The sequence below is a fragment of the Homarus americanus genome, unplaced genomic scaffold, assembly GCF_018991925.1.
Source record: "Homarus americanus isolate GMGI-L3 unplaced genomic scaffold, GMGI_Hamer_2.0 scaffold11062, whole genome shotgun sequence".
Taxonomy (NCBI): Eukaryota; Metazoa; Arthropoda; class Malacostraca; order Decapoda; family Nephropidae; genus Homarus; species Homarus americanus.
In genome coordinates, this window is record NW_024731951.1 from 186,081 (window position 1) to 197,856 (window position 11,776).

The 11,776-nt window shown below is 41.6% G+C and overlaps 1 protein-coding gene across 1 annotated transcript in view; it reads left to right on the top strand.

Moving 5' to 3' along the window:
* Positions 1-9,596, top strand: part of LOC121868091 — a 47,589-nt gene extending 37,993 nt beyond the window's left edge. The window contains exons 4-5 of the mRNA XM_042368362.1: positions 1,629-1,741; positions 7,674-9,596. Coding sequence (XP_042224296.1) covers positions 1,629-1,741; positions 7,674-8,051 — 491 coding nt within the window. The 3' untranslated portion in view covers positions 8,052-9,596. The remainder of the gene's footprint in view (positions 1-1,628; positions 1,742-7,673) is intronic.
* Positions 9,597-11,776: the final 2,180 nt, after the last annotated feature.

The window sequence follows — 11,776 nt, forward strand, 5'->3', positions numbered from 1 at the left end:
GAGGAATTTAATTAAGAGACTCGGTGATGAACGGATCCCAAATTGATTAGATTATTTTTATTAATTTGTGGTTGTTGAAGATAAGGAGTTGTAATTTGGTATAATTTATGATAAATTCTTTACTTGTGTTATAAGGAATATACGGGTTATTATTCTATACCTACATACATACATACATACATACATACATACATACATACATACATACATACATACATACATACATACATACATACATACATACATGTCTGTCTATCTTACACACACATACCAAATACAGACAGACAGACAGACAGACAGACCCCTGTAGACGCTGCGGCTGCCAAACGCACACTCGCATACACTTAATTATGTATGTATTCTCTCTTAGCATCCCCAGAGAAGCACCGCCCATGATAATGTATCCTTCGTGTGTTGGGGCGCCGACATAAGTGCCTTTAGGATACGTAGGAAACTGGACATAAACCCTACAAAATATCTGTCGTTAATCCTGCCTAAGGAGGGGGAGTATATACTACAATAATTCGGGTTTAAATCCTACAGAATGCTAGGAGTTAACGCTATAGGATGCCGTACGTAAATTCTTAAGGATATTGGACATAATTTGTGCTTGAGGGCGGGCGTGTATCTTGAAGGAAGATGGGTGTAAATGCTATAGGATGTTGGGTGTAAATGCTATAGGATGTTGGGTGTAAATGCTATAGGATGATGGGTGTAAATGCTATAGGATGATGGGTGTAAATGCTATAGGATGATGGGTGTAAATGCTATAGGATGATGGGTGTAAATGCTATAGGATGTTGGGTGTAAATGCTATAGGATGATGGGTGTAAATGCTATAGGATGATGGGTGTAAATGCTATAGGATGATGGGTGTAAATGCTATAGGAAGATGGGTGTAAATGCTATAGGAAGATGGGTGTAAATGCTATAGGAAGATGGGTGTAAATGCTATAGGATGATGGGTGTAAATGCTATAGGATACTGATGTAAATTCCTGCTTGAAGTTAGGCGTATATCACGAGAGAGAGAGAGAGAGAGAGCCAATATCTCCTTCTTATAATTTAGTTAATTTATTAAGACGTGAGAGACGAGAGAGTCGAGGAGTGGGGGAGGGAGGGCTTTTTGCTGTTTAGACGGGTCGATAGATAACGAGACAGGTGGACAGGTAGACAGTCGGGTCGATAGATAGCCAGCCAGCCAATCAGACAGATAGACAGACAGATCGATACATAAGACACTACTCAAATTTTACTTTCTCCTCTAAGAAATCAAACTTTCTACGAATTCACTCTCATAAGTCCCATGTTCTTCTCATAATTCTTATTAATTACTTATAAATTAACATATTCTACGCTTAAATCCCCATTATTTTCCCTCTTCTACTTTATAATACCGAATATTACCCAATTTTAGTAATAAAATCCAAATTTTACTCATAAATCCCCAATTTTACCCCTAGATCCCCATATTTTACTCATAAATCCCCAATTTTACCCATAGATCCCCATATTTTACTCATAAATCCCCAATTTTATCCCTAGATCCCCATATTTTACTCATAAATCCCCAATTTTATCCCTAAATCCCCATATTTTACTCATAAATTCCCAATTTTGCTCCGACAGAAAGATTCTACGTGACCAAAACAGGGCCGTCGACGGGAATCTTCCACACGGAGAACTTGACCAAGATCTTGTGTTACGACGACAGGAAGGGCAAGTTCAAGCTCATGAAGAGGGTGAGTACATGGCCTCAGTTCACTGCTGTTATCAGTCAAGAGAATACTAAGTTCACTGTTGACGATGTGGTTTCAATTTAAAATTTCAGTTCACTAATGGTCTCAATCAGCAAGTTTCTGTTTGTTGTTCTGGTGTGTGTGTGTGTGTGTGTGTGTGTGTGTGGGTGTGTGTGTGTGTGTGTGGGTGTGTGTGTGTGTGTATTAACGTGTACAGCCTCTGCCTTAGACTCATCCCAACCTGTTTACCAGACATTACGATCCGCTCAGCGCTAAACACCGCCACGCCATGTTGACTCACGCCCCTCGAGTATGGGCCGAGTTTACTTTGCGGTTCATTTAGTTTTCGTTGGAGTGGCCTAAAATCAAGATAGGGTGCGTGAGGGGTGAGGGTTGAGAGGTGAGGAGGTGTGGGTGTGGGCTGAGAGGGGGGGGTTGGGGATAAGAGAGTGGGGGTGTGAGAGAGGGAGTGAAGGGGGAAGAGGGCTTTTCTATAGACCTCCGACCATCACTCAAGGTAGGCAGACGTTCATTGTTTTGTAGTGCTCTGGTTCTTCACGACCATCACCCAGTGTTGATGGATGAAGATGGTGAACGTTTCTCCATCACAACTCCCTCACCAGTGCTCAAATCTATCCATCCTTCTCTCCCTCTTCTCTCCCATTACCTCACTAACCTTTAAACTCTCATCCAATATTTCTTTCTTTCCCTCCCACTTCCTCTATACTTGCTCCTAATGGCCCTACCATACTCGTCTAAATGGCCCTCCTTACTTGTTCTAAACGGCCCTCCTTACTTGTTCTGAACGGCCCTCCCTTACTTTTTTTTAAATGGCCCTCCTCACCTTTTCTAAATAGCTCTTTGGCCTCCACTAAAAGGCTCCTTCACCCCTAATTGGCTCCGCTCCTCTCCTACACAGTACCTCTACATAGGGACGTGATCAGGACCCCAAGGACCCCAGGGAACGAGGGGGGGGTGGAGAAGGGGGAAGAAGGGGAGGGGGCATTGTTTGGGCTGGTGGTCACATACGAGTCGTTTAGAAGCCATTAATGGCCCTCTGTGTTGATTCTGGGTGATAACCATCCAGCTCCTGGTCATTAGGTCCTCTCACGGTTGTTAACAGGTAGTACAGCGTCGTTTTGGGTCGTTACACACTGGAATTCTTTTGTCTTCCAGGATGGTTAACATTGGGATATAATCTATTTATAAATCTATCTATCTATCTATCTATCTATCTATCTATCAACACGTATCAGTTCCCAGTAGCTGTGTTGGCCTTAGATTCTCCTCATGGGACTCAAGTTATTCTGGACATAAGACTCGTAACCTAACCTAACTTATCCTAACCTACCCCATTTGTCGCTAACCTAACCTAACCTAACCTAAATACTGTTCCGGGTCTGGTCGGGTCCGGTGACTCTCCTTGCCCCTATTTCCGTCTCTCCAGGAACTATAAATAACACAAACATATAATTTGAAAGCTTGGCTATTTGTTGTCCAATTTCGGGAGGGCCATTTTAGACCCCGGGCCATAAGTGGGTAATTTGGTGTAGATCGTATGCGAAAAGTGCGAATGTTTGACTTAAGATGTGGCCATTACTGTGTGCAAGTACGACCACTACCATCACTAATACCCACCACTATACTACTACTACTACTACTACTACTACTACTACTACTACTACAAATAATAATAATGATAAAGGTACGAACAACTATCCTTAAACCGCCTAAAACCCATCCCTCACCCCCCATCACCCACCCCCTATCACCCACCCCCTACCCCCTATCACCCACCCCCTACCCCCCAAAAAAATCGAAAACACGACATACGGACGGACGGACGGACGACACACCGTTTAGTTCCACATCTTGACCTATTTTACATTGAGGGTTTCCGGATTGGATTGACCTTTGTCCTTGGGTCAAAAGAGGTCACACTACCGGAACACAGGACGGCCTCACCTCAGGTCTCTCTCGAGTGTTTGTTTGCACTTAGCCACCAGCAGCAGTTGTACAGGACAATAAGGACAATGTCGGCCTAGGCTTTGGTGTAGACAATAGGGAAAGGTGTGTGTGTGTCTGGGGAGGGGTGGTGGTGGAACCTAGTACAAATGTTGATCTTTTAGGTAAACACTAGTGGTTGAGAAGGAACTGTGGGTGGGTGGGTGGGGGGGGTAGTGGTAGGTGGTTATGGGTTTGGTAGTGGTTTCAGTTAAGTGTTTGAGAGGTGGCTGTGGTGTGGTAAGGGATCATTCATCCATTACATACTTACATACATACATATATACAAGCATACAATACATACGGCCTGAATAAGACGATTTAGAATCTCTCTCTCTCTCTCTCTCTCTCTCTCTCTCTCTCTCTCTCTCTCTCTCTCTCTCTTTCTCTCTCTCTCTCTCTCTCTCTCTCTCCCCATTAACAGTGTCTAATCTCTCTTCCCCATCTACTTCCCACGTTCTCTCATCCCTAGGTGTCGACAACTGACCATAAATCAACCATCACTTGACGAGGTGTGGAATACCAGAAAAATCCGCTTAGTCCTAAATCCCTCCCTATGGAAACTTAATCCGTAAATCCTAGTCACGTGTGGAATACCGCGACACACGTATACCGTCTTGTCCACTTGTGATACCAGGATCCTAAAAAATCCCGTAAATCCGCTTTTCCATCGTAAGTGGATTTTTTTTTAATTTATCTTACTGGCTCATTTAAACTACGACCCCCAAAAAGGTTCATTATCAAAGGTTCGTATCTTAAGACATTTCCCCCTTTACTGCCTCACTTAATTACGACCAAATATGGATTCTTAAACGTGCTTATCATAAGTTAGTTTCCCCCCTATAATTAGACATACGGGAACGCATCTAACTAATCCACTTTTAAGATATGACAGCAAATTGGATACTCAAGAGATTTGGATCATAAATTGGGTTTTTTCCCTTTCTATTCTAACAAGTTATAAGAATCAAAATTAAACAAGTCTCGATTATTATTAGACACGTTCACTTTATCTCCAATTAAGAGTCGGGAAAAGTTTTGTGCGAATCTTTGACAAATCCGCGACACCTTATGCCTAAATTAAGGTACCTGGCGACGACTTAAATCCAGGTAATCTTGAGGGATTTTAGTCTTGTCTGGTGATTGTGTTGTGAGGGAAGTGGGAAATTAAAATAGTTGTTCAGTTTCTAAAGAGTTTCGTGAGATTTTATTTTTGCGACTCGTTACGGTTTGGACTCAGACCAGAGAATTAACCTTACTTTAACTTGCGTATAATCTTAACCTAACCTAACCAAACCTAGCGTAACCTAACCTATTATGCTCATCAAGGACAGCCAGAAATGCCCATCAGACAGACATAGAAACAAACAGACGGAAGATACAGACAGAGAGAAGTACCCATCACACAGGCAGACACAGGCATTAAGAACTTTCCATCAGACATGCTGACATATTAAGACCTGCCCATCAGACAGACAGACAGACAGAGACGAGGAAGAAGAGAGGGGAGGGGACGGAAGGATGAGGGAAGGGGAGAGAAGGAATGAGGGGAGGGGAGGAAAGGAATGAGGGGAGGGGAGGAAAGGAATGAGGGGAGGGGGAGGGGAGGAATGAGGGAAGGGAGAGGAAAGGAATGAGGGAAGGGGAGGAATGGAATGAAGGAAGGGAGAAGGATACAGTGGGTGGTCTGGCATGTACAGTACAATATTTACGGTTATGGTCGAAAATACTAATGAAATTCACAACCAATGCGGTACTTTTGCCCTCCAGTCGCAGAGTAATTTAACCGCCATTGTTGGGAGAGACGTACGGAGCCTCCCTACTACGACCCACACGGGGAGTCTTAATTTTAGCCTCCCTGGTTTAATAATAATGATTAAAAATTATTGTGTGTTGGAGAAAATGTTGGGAATAGTTTTATTTTTTTTTCATGGATGAGAAGAGAAACTATTTGAAGAAAATTAAGTGAGGTGTTGGTGATGATGATGATGATGGTGATGATTATAAGATGATGATGATGATGATGGTGATGATTATAAATGATGATGAAAGTGATTATAAATGACAATGATAAAAATTATAAATATTACAGTAATTATGATGACTGAAAATTTATTACGAAAATAATAAAAGTGATTTCGATAATACTACTACTACTACTAATAATAATAATATCTCTACTATTACTACTATAACTACTACTACTACTACTACTACAACCTACCAAAGTATGCAGTTGTTTCGAACCTCAAAATAAACAATAACAAATAAAAATAAATAAAAATCCAATACTTTATAACAAAACCCAAACGACCTTAAAAAAATCTTGAAGGATCATGGGGAGTGATGTTCTCTTAACGACCCTTAAGGATGAATTGTTCCACTCGGCCAATGGGTTCCTTCTCTCCCCCCCCTCCCCCCTCTCCCGGTGTATAGGCCTATTATATGCCTATAACCAGGTATTGGGTAATGACAGGCTAGTTGGGCCATGGCGTCTCCTTTAACTGACAGCTAATAACCACATTCAACTCTTATCAAGTAGTGGAGGACATGATGGATGTACTGTATGTATGTCCCACCACCCCATCCCACCCCTGGGTTGTCTGTTCCCTCTTTCCTTCCTCTCTTCCTTTATCTTTCCTCTTTCCCTCTTCCTATTATCCTGGTATTCCCTCTCTGTTATTTCCTCCTCCTCCTCCTCTTCTTCCCTCAACCTGCCTCATCCTTATCCTCCATCTCTTCCCCTTTCCTTCTTCCTCCTTCTCTCTCCTTCCTCCCCATTCTCCCCTTCTTCCCTCCCATTACTCTCCTTCCTCCTTCATCACCCTCCCTCTCACCTTCCTTCTATTAGTGATTAATTAAGGCGTTTTTCTGTTCTTCCGGAAAGGCTAAATTTGGGAAGGAATGAAGAGAGGGATGAAAGGAGAGGAAATGAGGAAGAGGAAATGAGGAAGAGGAAGAGGAAAAAAAGAGAGGAAAAGAAAGGAGACGAAAACACAACACACAATAATGATGATGATGGTGATGATGATGATGGTGATGATGATGATGGTGATGATGATGATGGTGGTATAAAAATGTCAATGTTTATAATAACGATTGATGATGGTGACACGACATTGCGTGGCTAAAAAACTATACCTCAGTACAGCTCACCAGGTCTTGGGGGGTCAATAACTACCAGTACAGGTCATGAGGGTAGGGTTCACGGGGTCAGATAGATATGTACTTGTAGCTCTAGCCACAAAGAAACTGTGATATAGATAACTTTTGTATTGTATATTGTAATTATAAAGAAGTGAGAGAGAGAGAGAGAGAGAGAGAGAGAGAGAGAGAGAGAGAGAGAGATGTAGGCCTAGGGTCCTGAAATGGCACGTCCTGCCTGTCGCCCGGGCCTGTAATTACCTGAGCGGACTGTAATTAGCAAGGTCCCACCTCTCTCAGGTAAAGGGGAGGGAAGAGTGTGACCTACGGCCCAAAGCTCATTCTGGCACACAAAGTTTAATCTGGGAGGTCCGGTGGGTGAGTGTGTGTGTGTGTGTGTGTGTGTGTGTGTGTGTGTGTGTGTGTGTGTGTGTGCTTGCTTGCTTGCTTGAAACTAAAAATCCAGGTTTAAGACTTAATTATGACTGTTGTTTTAAGACCAAATTTCTATATTATTCCCTTAAGACGACAGTTTGTAATTGCAACACTACAAGTTGTTTTGAAAATTACATTCATTATCCTAAGACTTACTTAAGCTAGTACTGTACACATATATATATATATATATATATATATATATATATATATATATATATATATATATATATATATATATATGACGTCACGCGGTACGCCTCCCTACCTCTAAGACTCGATGACGTCACGTGGTATACCCCCTCCCCCACCCTTAACTCACTTTTTCATTGTTACTTTCCTCTCCTTACAGAGATCCTTCGCCAGGCTGGATGCCCTAACCTGCCGCGACAACCCTAACAGTGTCCGGCGTGTCAGACACCGCAGGAAGCATAAGAAGAGGTCGAATTCGAGGAGGTCGGCCTCATGCCCCTTCAGTGCAAGAGACAAGGAGATCCTAAAGAACCCCAGAGGGAGCATGACGTGTGTCCTACACGAGACGCTGCGGGGAGGATACACTTATATATCCGTGGAGGAGAAAAAAAAGTACCTAGCGGTGAGGGGCGGGAGAGTTCAGAAGCTCATGAACAAAAAGAGAAGGAGAAGAGAACCCAGGTCCAAGAACAGACAATTTATGGTCATGAGTGAGGAAAACGTGGCCAAGATCACCAACAGGGCCTGTGTGCACTGATGGACGGACCGCCGCTCTTTTGTTTTCTATACACGGAAAACACGAAAAGTGAAAGCCCTAAATGCCCTGAATCGGTTATGAAAATAATTCCGTATTAGGGTATAGGGACCGCAGGGTGTAATGACCGCAGGTTTAAGGACCGCAAGGTGTAGTAAACTACAAAGGCCTGCAGAACAGCAAGGTGTTGATAGTTGCAAGGTGTGTGTAAGAGCAGGTGTAGGAACAACCAGGTGTTAAGTACTAACGGAGAGGGTCTGTTGCTTCTTCGGTCGCCCCCTTCGGCAATTTTCTTCGGCCACCTTCCTCAATCCTCCTGGAGGTGAAGGAGAACCAAGGGCTGCAGCTCTTGTTGGTGTGCCACAAGGTGTATTTCTAGGTCCTTCAGTGCTTTCTCCGAACGGCAAAGGGACAGATAAGGCCTTAGGTGATGGATGATCTGCCGTGGATGAAGCACTTGTGGCCCGGGTGGAGTACGGATCATCGGCCACATTGCCAACCTCAGTAAAAAGAAAAGATCTGACGACGGTCTATATATATACTAGTCCTTAAAAAACACTTTTTTTTTAGATTTACAATAGACTAGTGAAGTGTATTGTAGATATTCGTTTACTATAAAATTTTACGTTTTGTAAAAAAGAGTCAGATTTTTGTTTTGGTCATTCTCAAACTTTGCTTTTCAATATCATTTAAAACTTGTTATTTTTGACTTGTGATTTTAATTTTTTTGTTATTTCTGATGTAAACATCTTGTATAGGACGATAATGAACAGAACCATGCCAAAGTTGTGTTTAGGAGTAGTTATTATGGTCTCGTGTTTTGAATAGAGGAAAGGAAGAGTGTATGCTAATGACCCTCTCTCCACCCTCCTACCACATCCGCCAGACGTACATGACTACTACTACACACACACACACACACACACACACACACACACACACAGGCCATCCTTTCACCTTCTTCACCTGGGCAGGATGTAATACTTCCAAATTGGAGAGGTGACCCCAGATAATTTACCTGTTCGGAAACTAATCAGGGAACCAGGTGGCGCTGCTCTACCTGAAGCAGATTTTTGGTCCGTTTTCTACCAATTTTGAGAAGGCTCTTCCTCTCTCCCTCTTTCCCTTCCACTTCCCCCTCTTTTTTTTACTCTTGTTGCTTCCCTCTCTTCTTCCTCTCCCTGCCATTTCCACCCGACTCCCTCTCTCTCCCTGACCCACCCATCTTTACAAGAGTGATGCAAATTTAGGCCCAATTTCTGCCGTTTTTGAGACGGACTCCCCCCTTCCCTCCCCCTGATAGCTCCCTCCCTTTTCCCTCCTCTCTCCCCATCACCACCCAGGCGAGACAATAGGTCCGGCTGTAATGGTTCCCTAACTGCCAATTAAACCTTTTAATTAGTAGTTGGGGGGGGGAGGCCATGTGGACTGAGTGGCGAGGTGTAAAGTAGTTTGGGAGGGAGGGAGTTCCTAGCCTTCCTTCCCTCACCCACTCCCTCTCTCCTTCTTTTGCGTACTCCTTCCATTCCCTCCCTCCCCCACCCCTTCTCTCCCTCCCCCACCCCTTCTCTCCCTCCCCCACCCCTTCTCTCCCTCGCCCCTTCTCTCCCTCCCTCCCACTTATCATATAGGAGTTGGATTAGATTATTTCCTAGCCTGTATTAACTAAAGTACGAATCCTCTCATCCAAGCCTTAATAACTCCCGTGATCTAAGATTGGAACTTCTAATCGTGCCTCTAAACCCTTAATCCATTCCCTAGCCCTTTAACACCTGGCCAATGTTAAGGGATCACCTACTGGTTATTGTCAGGAAATTATTGGCATTGACCCACAAATCCTACTGATGTGGTAAATGTTCGTCAGTGTCTCTGTACATGATGATGGAGGTTAATTACCACAAAACAAACAAATTGACGTAATTGTTAAGTCAGATTAAATGGAAATAATTAATTATACTCAATTAAAAACTTTGGATGAGAAAAAAATAAGAAGAATGTAATTAAGGTGACACAATTGACCTATTGATAATTAATTTCAAAGTTGATTAAGATAATAATTACGATAAATATTAAAATATAACATTCTTCTGCTGCATTTAATATACGAGTTTTTTACTTAGAGAAAAGAAAATGTATATTAGTATTTCATTTGGACTTTTTTTTTTTAGGGGCGTCGACCAAATACTGCAAACAAATTTATCTGCATTGTAATCTTAATTTTTTTTTATTGTGATTTACGTTGACTATTTACATTTCAAAGCCATTTTTGCCCAGATACTCTTCAGTGCATTTTATTTTACATTTTATCAACAGGAAAAGAATCTTAGCATTATTGATTTTCCTGTGATAATAAGATTTTTTCCTGTTGTCTTTAAAATAGGAAAATTGAATATAAATTTTTTACTAGAAGTGATTTATCAGTTATACACGACGCTTATCACACAACTCACTGGAAGAAAGTCATTTTATTTAGTTTTCTACGCTCTTCGGCATAGTGTCGACAAGTGTAGAAGTTTATATGAATCTCATTTGACTCTTTTTAGGGTGGAGTGTGAATGTAATTATAAATAAATATATATATATATCACTTGGTGTTCTGTGGGAGGTTGTGTCGAGACGAAACAATTTGATTTGATTGAAAAAAGAAAAACAGAAAAAATTAAGTTGATATTTATAACATCACAAAAGATGACTTGAATTGGATATATTAAAGTAATACAAGTGAATTATGATTTCTTTAAATTATTAATATTTTTTTTTAGGTGAGTTTGGTCTACTTACAGTCCACTACACGATACTGACTCTTATTATGGTGAAGGAAAAAACTTACGATTTTTTTCCAACTTAGTGAAGAAAATAACATGTACAGGAAGCAAGTTTATTTTTATACAGTGATTTTTTTGGGGGGTATTAATAAGAAAAAAATTGTAGATATGTATTGTAAAAAAATATCCCTTTAATTACAATAGAAAAGAATTATTCAATTTATATTCTTTTTTAAATTATTGATAACTCTTACATGTACGATAATTTTACTGTTTACTTGTGAAATTCCTATGTTTGTTTACCAGAGAGAGGCTCTTAATTGCTCTTAACTACAGGCCAGTTTCCAGATGTCTTATATAACCCCCCCCCCCCACCCACACACTTTATGACGTAGATATGACGTCACCAAACTTGTGAACTCCCCTTGCCTATTCGTCAGCTGTTTTTAAGAGAGATGATGACGTCAGTGGTGCTTAAGTGTATTTGTGAGTCGTATTTACAAATGAGTGATACAAATTGTTCTTTTTGCCACACTCTGACTTGTAAATTCCTTATATGCAGTTTTTTTTTTTACAAACATATATAATATAGTCACATGTTCTTCTATACTGTGTACACAAGGTATATTTTACATGCATTCTATAATCAACAAAAACACGGTAATGTTTTCACTTCTCACACAGGTAGTAGGTGGGGTGAGGGGAGGAGGGTGAGGAGGAGGAGGTAGGGAAGGAAGTGGGAGTAAGGGGGAGAGGGAGGAGGGCTGAGAGACAGGTAGAGGAAAGGGGATGGTGTTTATTAGGAGAATGGAGAAAGAGGGACCTAATATTGCCGTTTAAAAAGGAAGGAACAAGAAGAGAGGTGCTAGGGAGGAAGGGGGTGCTAGGGTGGAAGGGGAGTGTTAGAGAAAGGAGGCTTTTAGGGAAGGAGGAAAGGGACAGTGCTAGGGAAAAAAAAGAGTG